General features: G+C 39.5%; 1 protein-coding gene across 4 annotated transcripts in view; it reads left to right on the top strand.

Moving 5' to 3' along the window:
- Window positions 1-14074, top strand: part of ptpn4a (protein tyrosine phosphatase non-receptor type 4a) — a 216927-nt gene that overhangs the window by 130161 nt on the left and 72692 nt on the right. For all 4 annotated transcript variants that reach the window (XM_059970335.1, XM_059970334.1, XM_059970333.1 and 1 more), the window contains 3 exons: window positions 6590-6710; window positions 6810-6897; window positions 8749-8837. In XM_059970335.1, coding sequence (XP_059826318.1) covers window positions 6590-6710; window positions 6810-6897; window positions 8749-8837 — 298 coding nt within the window. The remainder of the gene's footprint in view (window positions 1-6589; window positions 6711-6809; window positions 6898-8748; window positions 8838-14074) is intronic.

The following is a 14074-nucleotide window of genomic DNA, read 5'->3' as shown; positions in this document are numbered from 1 at the left end:
TAAAACATGTTATTAAAAGGAAAGGTGATGTAACACAATGGTAAACATACCCCTGTCCCAACTTTTGTTGAGTGTGTTGCAGCCATCAAATTCTAAATTTGTGTATAGTTACAAAATACAATTAAGTTGGTCAGTAAAGCTATTGAAAATCTTTTTGTACTTTTGTCAGTTAAATAAAGGTTCACGTGAATTAACATATCACAGACTTTTGGTTTTTTTTGCATTTTGGAAAATATCCCAACTTTTCTCGAAATGGGGTTTGTAGATAGAGAACTCAATTAAATAAATAACACAAAATGCACAATACTTGTTCATTTATTTATTGAAAAATGATCTAATATTACATGTATTTGTTGGAAAATGTATGTGAACCTTTGCTTTCAGTAGCTAGTGTGACTCTCTTGCACAGCAGTAACTTCAACCAAGCATTTCCAGTAACTGTTGATCAGTCCTGTACATTGGCTTGGGAGGAATTTTAGGCCATTCCTCCTTTTAAAGAAAACTGCTTCGACTCTGGGATGCTGGTGGGCTTCCTTGCATGAACTGCTTGCTTCAGATCATTCCGTGACATTTCTAGAGGATTAAAGTCAGGACTTTGACTTGGCCATTCCAAAACATGAATTTTCTTCTTCTTCATGCATTCTGTTGTTGATTTACTCTTTCAGATCATTGTCTTGTTGCATTATCAAGCTTCTATTAAGCTTCAGGTGATGGACTGCCTCACTGCCATTCTCCTGTAAAATGTGGTGATACAATTTTGATACATTGTTCCTTCAGTGATTGCAAGCTGTCCAGGCCCTGAGGCAACAAAGCAGCCCCAAACCATGATGGTTCTTCCACCATGCTTCATAATTGGGGTGAAGTTTTCCTCCAAACATAGCAATGTGCATTTCTGCCAAAAAGTTCAACTTTTGTTTCATCTGTCCACAGAATATGTTTCCAGAAAAGTTACAGAACATGCAGGTAGCCTTTTCCAAACTTGGGATGCACAGTAATGTTTTTTTGGAGAGCAGTGGTTTCTTCCGTGGTGTCCTTCCATGAACACCATTCTTGATCAGTGTTTTCCTTATATAGTGGACACGTGAACAGAGACTTTAGCAAGTTCTAGAGATTTCTGCAGGGTATTTGCTGCTACCCTTGGATTATTTTTCACCTACAGCATCGCACATTGTGCTCTTCGTGTGACCTTTTGAAGGATACCCACTCCTGGGGAAGAGTAGCAACAGTATTGAGCTTCCTCCATTTGTAGACAAATTATCTTGCTGTGGACTGATGAACACCCAGGTCTTTAGAAATGCTTTTGCAGCCTTTTCCAGCTTCATGCATCTCTACAATTCTTCTAAGGTCTTCTGAAAGTTGTTTTGATCGAGGTATGGTGCATATAAACGGATCTTTCTTGAGAAGCAGTTACCTGACTTTGAATGTCATTTTTATAGGGCAGGGCACATGTCCAACCCACACCTTCAATTTCAACTCATTGATTGGAATAACTGAATCCAAATAACTCTTGTAGAAGGCATTACCTCAGAGGTTCACATACTTTTTCCAACAAATGCATGCAATATTGGTCCGAATCGGGAGCAGCATCTCCAACACCATCACATTGAACCCGGGTGCTCCCCAGGGTTGCGTGCTCAGTCCACTGCTCTTCACTCTGCTGACCCATGACTGTGCTGCAACACACAGCTCAAACCACATCATCAAGTTCTCCGATGACACGACCGTGATGGGTCTCATCAGCAAGAACGACGCGTCAGCTTACAGAGAGGAGGTGCAGCGGCTAACAGACTGGTGCAGAGCCAACAACCTGTCTCTTAATGTGAACAAAACAAAAGAGATGGTTGTTGACTTCAGGAGGATACAGAGCAACCACTCCCCACTGAACATCAACGGCTTCTCGGTAGAGATCATAAAGAGCACCAAATTTCTTGGTGTTCACCTGACGGAGAATCTCACCTGGTCCCTCAACACCAGTTCCATAGCAAAGAAAGTCCAGCAGCGTCTCTACTTTCTGCGAAGGCTGAGGAAAGTCCATCTCCCACCCCCATCCTCATCACATTCTACAGGGGTTGTATTGAGAGCATCCTGAGCAGCTACATCACTGCCTGGTTCGGAAATTGCACCATCTTGGATTGCAAGACCCTGGAGCAGATAATGAGGTCAGCTGAGAAGATCATCGGGGTCTCTCTTCCCGCCATCACGGACATTTACACTACACACTGCATCCACAAAGGAAACAGCATTATGAAGGACCCCATGCACCCCTCATACAATCTCTTCTCCCTCCTGCAGTCTGGCATTGAAGCAGTCGGGCTCTCATGGCCAGACTAGCAGTTTCTTCCCCCAAGCTATCAAACTCCTCAATACCCGAAGCCTGGACTGACATCTTGCCCTATTGTCCTGTTTATTATTTATTGTAATGCCTGGACTGTTTTTGTGCACTTTATGTAGTCCTGTGTAGGTCTGTAGTCTAGTGTAGCTTTTTCTGTTTTTTTTAACGTAGTTCAGTATAGTTTTTGTACTGTGTCATGTAACGCCATGGTCCTGAAAAATGTCCCATTTTTACTATGTACTGTACCAGCATTTATGGTCAAAATGACAATAAAAGTGACTTGACTTGAAATAAATGAACAAGTATAATAATTTTGTGTTATTTATCTAGTTTTAGGGCTTGCGTGAATATCTGATCCCATGTTAGATCATATTTATGCAGTAATAGAGAAAATACGACAGGTTTTGCAAACTTTCTAACACCACAGTTTAGGATTCTTCATTGCTGTTTTATTAACAATTTTTTTTGACCAATCAAAGTTGCTAGCCTTGACCTAAACCCCGGAAACACTTTCAGTCTGGCCTCTATCCTTTGACCTGTTTGGCATGGATGATCTTACCCTGACTCCAGCCACCAATGTGTAGCTTTTTAGGTCATTGAGGCACGCAAGCCACCAAACCCACCGCAAGATTGTGGTTCTCTTGGAGGCTTGCAGGTTAATTCACCACTAAAGCATTCCTGCAGTAGATAGCTGGCAGGCAGACAATAGCATCTGAGTGATTGGGTTAGAGTTAGGACATTGAGTCATAGTTGTACAGTAGGGAAACAGGCCTTTGGCCCAAGTCTTATTTGCTGACCAAGGTGCTTTTCGGTACCCTCAAGAGCTTTACTGTCCACCAACCTGTCAAAAAATGTTTTTTAACCGTTGAAATTGTATCTGCCTCTACCACTTCTACTGGTAGCTCCTTCCAGTTCTACACTACCCCCGGGTGGAAAATCTAGCTCCTTGGGTCCCCTTTATATCTTTCACCTCACCTTTTGCCTGGGGAGAAACTGTGTTGCTGGTCATCCAACATGATTTGATAAACCTGAGGTCCCTCTCCATACCCCCCCACCCCACACCAGTTTCCTTCTGTCCAGGTAAATCAAAGCTCTTGTCAAGGGAACATTCTTGTGAATCTTTTCTGCTTCATCTTGAGCTTAATCGCATCTTTCCTAGGGGTTGGCAGCAGGACTGTCACACTGTTCGTGGCGCAGTCTCTCCAGTACCCTGTTGAGCTGTAACATGATATCCCAGTTCTTGTGTCTCAAAGACAATTGTGTTATTCCCCTTTCGCACCTTGTTTTGCAACATTCCCCAGAGTCTGTCATTTAATGAGTTTTACCTTCCCAAAATACATCACTGATCTTGTGCAAGTTGATCTTATTTGCCATTCCTTTTCCCACATTACCATTTGATCTAGATCCCATTGTAATCTCAGGCATCCACTTTCACTGAAAATCGCATAGACAATTTTGTTGTCATTGTTGTAACTGTTAATGAAGTCACCGGAGAGACTTAGCAGGTACATGTAGAAGTCTTTATTTGGGACACACAGGAGCTGACAACCTTTGGAGTCACAAGAGAGAGAGAGAATCCCTGATCCAATATATGTTAAAAATCAAATGTAACAGGATAATTTCTATAGCTACAAAGCCTTCAATGCTTTTGAGTTGCATGTAGTTTTTAAATTCCTGGGTCTTCCCACTAACGCACCCAAAATGAGTGTTAATTACTGTGGTCTCAGAGTCATATTCATGCTGTGGAGTGTTGATTACATTCATGCCTAAGCAGACATCTCAGTCAGTTGGGTGTCTTCTAGTCTGCAATACAGGTTTCCCTCACTAGCCGAAGGCAGAGCATTCCTATGAAACAGTTCGTAAGCCGGAATGTCGTAAAGTGAATAAGCAATTACCATTTATTAATATGGGAAAAATTCCTGAGCGTTCCCAGACCCAAAAAATAACCACAAAATCATGCCAAATAACACACAAAACCTAAAATAACAGTAACATATAGTAAAAGCAGGAATGATATGATAAATATACAGCCTATATAAAGTAGAAATACTTCTCTGCAATCACTACAGCACTGTCCAGCGCAGTGTATAATCTCACTACATAGTGAAAGCAGTCTCTCCAGTAACCTTTAAGCTATGAAACCGCCAAGTCATACCAAATAACACATAAAAATAAACAGCCTATATAACGTAGAAATATTGTATGTACAGTGTAGTTTCACTTACGGGAATTGAGAAGACAGCGAGCACACTGATGATGGTGTGTTGGGCTGAGTCGTCGGAGGTTGGGGTGCTCGGTAGTTGTTTCCAATAAATTGCAGTTTCACCATAGTTAATCACTTGCTTGTACAAATGACCACCTTCTGTAATTATTTTCTTTAGTTCTGCTGGGAACTTTTCGGCAGCTTCAGTATCAGCCAAAGCACTCTCTTCGGTAAACTTTAAGCTATGAAGCTGCCCTCACCTCAGAAACCAATCAAAGCACCCATGATGACCTTTAAATGCCACTTTCATAACACTTTCACCACCATTGTCCAGTGCTTTCTGTTTCAGCTTATTAAAAAGATTGACTGATTTCTCCTTAAGTATAAGATAACGGAACACCACGTGTTGTATACCCATCAATCCACTCAAGCAATAGACTTTCCATTTTATCCATTATTGGATGCCGACTAAGAGAGACCACTTTGCTACCAGCAGAAACAACAGTAACATCAGCAGCTTTCAAAATTCTTTCTCTCTGTGTGTAAATAGTGCGGATAGTAGACGCAGGCAAGTTCCACGCGCGGACAATGTCCTTACTTTGTTCACTGCAATTGAAACGCTTAATTATGTCTAGTTTTACGCTTATAAAACCCTTACACGCTCTTTTAGGCTTTTCCAATACCTTAGAACTCATCTTGCTAACGGATGTACAAAATAAATAGAGATAAAGCACAGATGCTTACAGACACGTGTTTGAGCAATGGCGGCTAGAATGCAATTCCGGGGAGGAGCTTGGCTGCTCGGGGCGCATGCTTTTTTTTCGTAACAGTAAAAACACCTGTTAGCGAAAACAGATAAATAATGTAGGTCTTTTGTAACAGCAAGGTGTTGTAAAGCGAAAGTTCGAAGCATACAGCCACCTGTATGCTCTTCTGAGCTGCATTTTAAATTCAATCTACAATCCATATTCAGATCTGAAGGCTGATTGCTGTTGAAATTAATATTTGCGATGTTGCATCTCCAGAAGACGCCCTAACAGTCATAGGCAACTTTACTAATGATGCCATATATATAAAACAACAGGAACCTGCTCTCCACTGCCACCCTCTGACTCCTCCCACCCAATTACTGTAATTGGTTAGTTCGCCCTGATTCTTATGAGAGAATGGGTAACACCAGTTTTGTTGAACTGGTCCTGCCCTGAGTACAGATGGCTGCTTGTGTCCAAAGGAAATGAGAAAAAATATAAAAACGAGAAATAACTAAGTAATTTCCTTATTTTGTTTAGCTAGATTAGCACATAAACAGGAACCAGTTTTTCAAAATGGGATTGGTAGGGCTCATCAGTAATGATGCCCTACAGAGACAGGATGAAAAACTAGAAGCCTGGTGCCAGGCAAGTAACCTCTTTCTCAATGTCAGCAAGATGAAGGAGATGGTGATCAACTTCAGGAGAACCCATACCACTCACAACCCCCTTTACATCAGCAGCACAGCAGTCTATGTATTTAAACTATCTTGTGAATTTATTTACAATTATGTTTATTGTGTTCTTTTATCTTTTGTGTTGTTTTAGTGCTGCATCAGACCTGGAGGAACAATTATTTTGTTCTTTACACTGATGTACGGGAAATGACATTAAGCAATCTTAAATCTTGAATTATTCAACTATACAGGCTTTAAGACTTGCTCAAAAATTGAGTTGTCTTCATTAGTAACAGAATTTGCAAAAAGATCAGTTAAACATGTCAAAAAAATTTGAAAGAAGTTGGTATTGGAATGATGCAGTAGAATGGTCTGTCATTAGTAGAAGTAATCTGTATTCCTGTTCCTTATTAGAAAGCGTCTAGCATGAGTCATGAGGGTAAAAATTGGTTATTCTAGTCTCATGTAAAAAAAGTAACCTAAATTTCAATGATGAAAAGATGTGAATGTCCAGTGTCTATGGAAAGAAGTAAGGAATTAAAGAGAGAAAGCAATGTTTATACCACGTATTTTTATTTCAGAGCAGTGTTTTTTTGTTCTAACTATAACAATTAATTTTCTTTCAAAGCGGAACTGGGAGACTACAACAATTCCGAGCACTTGCCCGGTTACCTCGCTGATTATTCTTTTATTGCCAACCAGCCTCAAGACTTTGAAAAAGAGATTGCAAAATTACATCAGCAGCATAAGTGAGTTGGTCCAGTGTGCATTCTATGTTGGAATTTTTGTTGTGATTAAAATATTTGTGTTTTATTTCTCTGTATAAATTATTTTTTCCTTATAAACAGAGGACTGTCTCCAGCAGAATCTGAATTTAATTATTTAAACACAGCCCGTAGTTTAGAACTATATGGAGTTGAATTGCACTTTGCAAGGGTAAGTTTAAATCTTTCACTTCACATGTTGCTTTAGATGTCACTAGTTGAAGCTCTTCATTGTTTCTACGAAGTAGTGTTAATTGATCATTAAAATTATCTTCTGCATCACTTCTAAGCTTCACAAGCACAATAAAGGTGTATACTTAGTGAAATCATACATTTCTTTGAAGGATTTTTGTACTTCTAATTTCAGATCACACAAAACTTGAGATTTGGGAAGGGGAGACATCACAATCACATTTGCTAATCACCTAGGCCTAGAGCAATTCATTTTCTTCCAGTATTGTATTTGCTCATTGCAGCCAGCAAATTCCCATGTAATTAATTTGTTGGTTCAGCCAATGTTAATCAAGTGCAAGTGTAGCCTGAGAAAATGTTGCATAATTCTGTTAGAAAATGTTTGCATACACTGTCCAATATTGAACATTGTATAATCCAACTTAATTCCAAGGAAGCAGAACATAAAGACCTGAGAGGTGATCTTGAATTATGAATTTAAGGTTGTTGTTTCTGTACAGCTAGTGTATCTATAAAGGAGTCAGTTTCAAAATTGGGTGATGGTGATTCATAACCATGATGAGGGATCATGTCTCTTTGGAATGCACTGTCCAAGATGCCATTGAGTATATTCAAGGCAAAGCTTGCTTTTTTTTATTTCAAGGGTCATAGGGATGGAGCCGGAAAGTGGCACTGAGGTACAAGATCAGCCAATATCTTAACTAACAGTGGGGCCAACATAAAGGATTGAAGTTCTGTTTTTTTTTCCTTTGTTAATGCTCTCTGACAAAATCATGAAAGTTAACTGTGTGCTCTATGACTGTGCCTTGTGATGGTGCCCAACATTATATCTATTACACATCTTTTTACTGAATAAATCGGAAGTTGAATTAACTATATTTTTACAGAACTGTCAGACATGCTTATTGCATTAGTGGTTCAATTTCAATGAGGAATGTATGAATGTGTAATGTGAAATCATATATGAACAAGATGGAGTGACAGACTGAATGAGATGTCTATTGCTATCAAGCACCTGACATTTAATCCTGTTTTGTTTTCATCAGTCATTTGAAGCTATAAGCTTTATACTGTAATATGGCTCTTCAGAGATGAATATGATCCAATGAATGAATCCCTCTTTCCATGCCTGATGTGAGTGACTGAGATTCCATCCTGATGGAACCCCATCAGGGGTTGCTCTCGTGATATTGGATCTCTTGTACTTGGGTTTATGTTACAAGAATCATGGTTGGTGCCCTTGCTTCTGCAAGCGTAAATTAATAGGGGAAGGGTTTAGAACAACAATTTTAGTCATCAGATATGCGTATAGCGATGGACTAAATTTACTTAATTTTGATATTCATAGCACTTTGTATGCCACATTTTGGACCAAACAAATATAAAAATGGAAAATTTGATCCTCTGTGCAAGAAGATTATTTAGAGACATTGTAATCTCAAGCCTCAAAGGCTGCAAATTAGTCATTGGCAGACTTTCACCTTTTTACCAGCCCTGAATTCAGTGTTTCATACAGCTGAGTTCCCCAAAATGCTGTCTAACGTTTCTTTTACATTATTAATCTAATCCTTAAGGAAATAGTTGGAAGTTCAGAAGGCTGCAGTGTTCTAATAAGCAATTTAATATTTGGCTCATTATTTGAAAGTTGCATTTCAAATTTTAATTTGGATTTTAGTATGTTTTGATAATTTCATGACTTTTCTAAATCTGGAAATTGAGAATATTTCACATAGAGGTAAAGTCCTGGAAGACTGGGTCTGTAGATTTATGTCTTCTGCCTTAGATGCCAATTTGAGACCTAAAGTTTGATATGAAATTATCTCCTTTTTAGGATCAAAGTAACAATGAAATTATGATTGGTGTTCTGTCAAGTGGAATTGTTATTTACAGGAGCAGGGTACGAATTAACTACTTTCCGTGGTAAGTACAGTCTCTGCCTACTCTTATAGAATTAATTAAAACAGCCTTTTGACCAAATTTTTAAATCTTTCCTCTTTAGGCTGACTCCTTTTTCACTGTCTGAAGCACCTTATGGTATTATTGCTGCTTTAAAGGAGTTGTATATTAAAGTTAATTTCTGTTTTTGAAATGACGATTTTCCTTATAAACTTGTGAAAATTTTGCAAAGATTCCAAAATGAATTGGTCCAAAATTTGATAGTTGTCATTTATCACAAAAAATATTTTTAAGTATTTGAAACATTTGTGAGTGAGTCCTAAGACGTAATAAATATAATCATAGCAAGATATACGTTGGCTTTGTGCCAGCATAATATTTTGGATGAGAGTAGTGTCTTCTCTATTGTACATTTTATACTTGCATAGCTTTTGTTTCTCATATCTGTTTGTCATTCTACATATTGATAGCTCTGTAGGAAGAATATCATAAATAATGCAAGGGTGAGGAGTAGTGAATCATAGACCTTCAAACTTGGCAAGAAATAATGATTCACAAACATGAGAAAATTTGTAGATGCTCAAAATCCAAAGCAATATACACAGGAACTCAGCAGGCCAGGCAGCATCTATGGAAAAGAGCAAACAGTTGACGTTTTGGGCTGAGACCCTTTATTAGGATTGGAAAGGAAAGGGAGAAGTTAGAGTAAAGAGGTGGGGGGAGGGGATGAAGAAGTACAAGGTGCCAGGTGATAGGTGAAACTGGGAGAAGGGGAGTGGGAGAAGCAAAGAGTTGGGAAGTTGATTGGTGACAGATAAAGGGCTGGAGGAGGGTGAATCTGTCAGAGGTTAGAGACCAAGGAAGAAAGGGAAGGGGAAGAGCATCTGAGGGAGGGTAAAAAGAATGAGGAATGGTGGCAGTGAGAGGGGAGGGGCAGTTACAGGAAGTTCAAGAAATCGATGTTCATGCCATCAGGTTGGAGGCTACCTAGACAGAATATAAGGTGTTGCACCCCCAACCTGAATGTGGCCTCATGGCAGTAGAGGAGGCCATGGACTGAAATGTTGGAATGGGAATGGGAAGTGGAATTGAAACAGGTGGCTACCAGGAGATCCTGCTTTTTGTGGCGGACGGAGTGGTCCCCTAACCTAGATCAAATCTCACAGGAGGCCACACCAGGAGCATCAGATCAGTAAATGACCCCAACAGACTCACGGTGAAGTGTCACCTCATCTGTAAGGATTGCCTGAGGCCCTGAATGAGAGAGGAGGTGTAGCGGCAAGTGTGGCATTTGTTCATTTTCCTCCTTATTCCCTCCACCTCAGTGTTCTGAAACTAATCTGCCTAGGCTACCTCGTCTTAGGAGAAATGAGAAAATTAGTCCTCATTCCAATCTCATTAGGTTGCTCTTTATCATAATATAATGTCCTCACATCCAGGACTCCTCCAGAAGAAAGATCTGAACATCAACTCTGTCAAGTCACCTCAGAGTTGTTTATTTCATTCAGATCAGTATTTATTCTAAACTGCGAGGAGTACAAGTCCCGTCTTAAATGTTCTTGGTAAATTCATTTCATCATGGTAAGACTTAATTTTGTGAACTAACTTCGTTTTTCTTCCAACACAAATAGAACCTTATCGAAGGAGGGTGCAACTCTATGCAATACTCTGGCTTTGTCTCAAAGTCCTTCCAGGAATAGCAAATCTTTTCTATATCTGTATTACACTCCTTTGCCGTAATGGCCAGTATTCAGTTTACTTGCTGTGCTTGAATACTAATTTTGTTTATTGCCCAGTACTAAGAAAATCAGTCTTAAATTTCTGCCTTAAATGGAAGAAAAAATAAAAACTCAACAGGATAAAACTATCTTAATTTAAGAAACTGTTTGTTTATATGAAGGGTTCCCAACCCGAGATCCATGGATCACTTGATTGATAGTATTGTTCCATGGATTAAAAAGGGTTGGGAACTCCTGGTTTATGTATGTATAATAGCTGTTTGTCTTTGCATGGTAAGTTATTCATTTAAGATGTGAAGTTAACTTAAATTCGTCCTGTAGTCTACTGTTCAGTCTGCACTTTGTGTAGTGTGTAGTTCTGGTTGCCACATTATTAGAGAGATGTGATTGTGTGAGATAGAAGTATGTAAAGTATGGATTGGTAGGTAGTCAATTTTTTTCCCATGTTAGGGGTATCAAATACAAGAGCACAGGTTAAAGATGAGAAGTCAGTATCTGTATTGTTCAAAGATTCGAAGGCAGTTGGAGGAATTGAATACTGTCACTGTTTAAGGAGCATTTTGCCACTTAAGAACACTAGTTGTATATGATCTTGGTGTGTGCGAATGAGATTAATGTAGATGAGCAAAAAAGTTGGGATTGGATGTGATAGATGGAAGGACCCACTTCCAGGCAAGACCAACTTCTGACATTAAAATTTCTATCTGAAGAACCTTGAGTGTTGGTGGTAGTCATAATTCTGTAAAATGTTTTGCTGGAAGTAGTTTGGGTTCATGGTAGTAGAGATGGAAAGGAGAACAAACCATCCCTGGATAGTGAATGGCTCAGCTTTTATAGGCGTTTCTAAGTTGATTTTGTCTGTAAGACAGGAAATAAGTAAAATCATGAAAGCAGAATTTGATCATTTGGCCCATTAAGCCCTCTCTAGCATTCCATCATGGCTGACTTAATATCTCTCTCTAAACCCCCATTCTGCCTTAGATGCCCTTACTAATCAAGAACCTGTCAGCCTCTGCTTTAATTATACTCAATGACCTGGCCTCAACAGCTCCTTGTGGCAGTGAATTCCACAGATTCATCAACCTTTGACTAAAGAAATTCCTCCTCATCTCTGTTCTAATGGGATGTCCCTCTATTCTGAGGCTGTGCCCTCTGGTCCTGGACTCCACCGCTATAGGAAAATCCTCTCTACGCTGGAGATACATAACCATATCTCCATCTTATTGTAAAGAATAGCATCAAAAACATAACTGATAAGAAAGGATAATTACTTAAAGTAGAGAGAGAAAGCTAGTTAGTAAGAATGAACATGTGTATGTCAAACTTAAATTTAATAATATGGGAGCTCATTTGTAAGTGGACACGTCCATGAGCTGGACATTCATTACCTTGGGTTGCCCTGTATCTTAGCATGTTTAAGTTTTGTTATGAATGTATTTATCCATTCCTGAAACCAGTTTCTTGTACCTTTTGTAAGATTCCAGCATTGATTAGAATTCAGCATTGTCTGCTTACAGCTAAGGATGTTTATATTGATCGATAAAGACTAAAATTTTTAAGCAATAATTAAGTTTTAAATGAGGGCTATTCAGTGGATCAAGATATGGATTTTTCTCAAGTTAATGAGAATTCCAACAGAAGGTTCAGAAACAAAATAAATAGCTGGCTTTGGCAATAAACCGAGATTGAAAATAGCTTTGGCACTGAAGAATAAAAACTGGAAGTAGGCTGAGAAGAGGTGAAGAGAAAAAAAGATGAAAATAAGCTTCTATTAGTCACTTGCTAATTTTAAAATTCAAACAGTATTTTTAAAATAAAGTTACATATACAGAAAGATCAATGCATAAATTAAGCAAAAGTATTTGAGCAGAATATACAACTGTGCAAAGCACGGGTCTGTTCAAAGAAGTATAAAATGTGTGCTGTGGATAAGCACTCATAGCTGTACAGAGGCTTTTGCTGAACAGTGGCTAAGTGGACTGACTGATCTCAAAATATTCAATAGATATTAGCTCGACCAGTTAGATGCCAAAACATAACTGTTTTTTTTTTAACTTTAGGAAAATATAAATTGGCAATTCACAGCATTAAGGCTGTGGCAGTGCCACCACCTATACTCTTCTATGTTCTATGGAAGTATTTGTAATTCATTATTTTATTGTCTTAACAGGCACTGTTCAGTCTACGTTCACAGCTCATTGAAAGTGAGACAGGTTGACAGGATGGTTAAAAAGGCTTATGGGGTACTTTTCATCATTAGATCAGGTGTAGAGTTAAAAGGGTAGAAAAGTTATCCTAGAACTCTACAACACTGGTCAGATTACAACTCAATTCTTGTATACAGATCTGGTCCCTACATTACAGGACAACATGATTGCACTGGAGCAGATGCAGAGGAGTTTTTTGAGTTTGTTACCAAGACCCAAAATATTTTGATAACAGGTGAAAGATTGGGACTATTTGATTTGGAACTGAGGGCAAGTAAGTAGGAAGGTTCTACTGATGTTATCACAGGGTTTTAAAATCCAGGTAGCATAAATATAAACTACCTGATCGAAATGCCTGTAGGCGGTGCAGTACACGGCAGCAACAGCCTTTCGGATCTGGTGCTACTTTAGTTTTTTAATTTAATTTCAAGGCACAATTAGGGTTTAGGGCAATGGATAACAGAGCGACTATCTATTATCGCCAGATACTGCTACAATACGGAGATTGCCCAAAAACAATCCTTCATGAAAATCTGATGGTTAGATTGCGCGACCTCGGCTTTCTGAGGGAATCGGGCCTGCAGTCCTCAGAGTCGCCTGATGCCGGTGGCCAGAATTGGGGACGTTGTAAGCGGTGTGCGAGGAAGCGAGGTGTGTGGGCAGGAGTCTGTGCCAGGAAAAAAGTAAGCCCTAGCCAGCCGGCCCTCCCATCCGTTCTGCTCTCCAATGTCTGCTTGCTGAGGGAATCGGGCCTGCAGTCCTCAGAGTCGCCTGATGCCGGTGGCCGGAGGTGGGGACGTCATAAGTGGTGTGTGAGGAAGCGGAAGCGAGGCGAGCGGGCAGGAGTCTGTGCCAGGGAAAAAGTAAGCCCTAGCTGGCCAGCTGTCCTGTCCATTCTGCTCTCCAATGGACATTAAATTGAACTACATCTGTGGCAACGAAATTCTCGGCGGGAGTACAGAAATGGACAGAATCCCGGACACCGACATTCAGCTGATTATTTATGTAACAGATTTTCCCCCAAGCCATCGAACTACCAACCTACTGACCTCTGCTGTGCCTATTGCCTTGTTTATTATTTATTGTGCTGTAGTGGGCTATGACTCTATGACCCAAGTTTTCAGCTCCATTGATTTTCCCCGTTAGTTATTTGAACACGAATTACTATGCAGGATTGATTCAGAAACCTTGCCAAAACAAAGTTATTCCAACAGGTTAGCAAATTTGCTAACATTCTCACCTCTTAAGCCAGGAAGTGATGAACTCCAACGTGTAACTGGGCTTATACTACATGCAATACTAGGATGCTGAAATG

This window comes from Hypanus sabinus, chromosome 5 (genome assembly GCF_030144855.1).
Source record: "Hypanus sabinus isolate sHypSab1 chromosome 5, sHypSab1.hap1, whole genome shotgun sequence".
In the NCBI taxonomy this organism is placed as follows: domain Eukaryota; kingdom Metazoa; phylum Chordata; class Chondrichthyes; order Myliobatiformes; family Dasyatidae; genus Hypanus; species Hypanus sabinus.
This window is presented reverse-complemented; position numbering and strand designations above follow the sequence as displayed.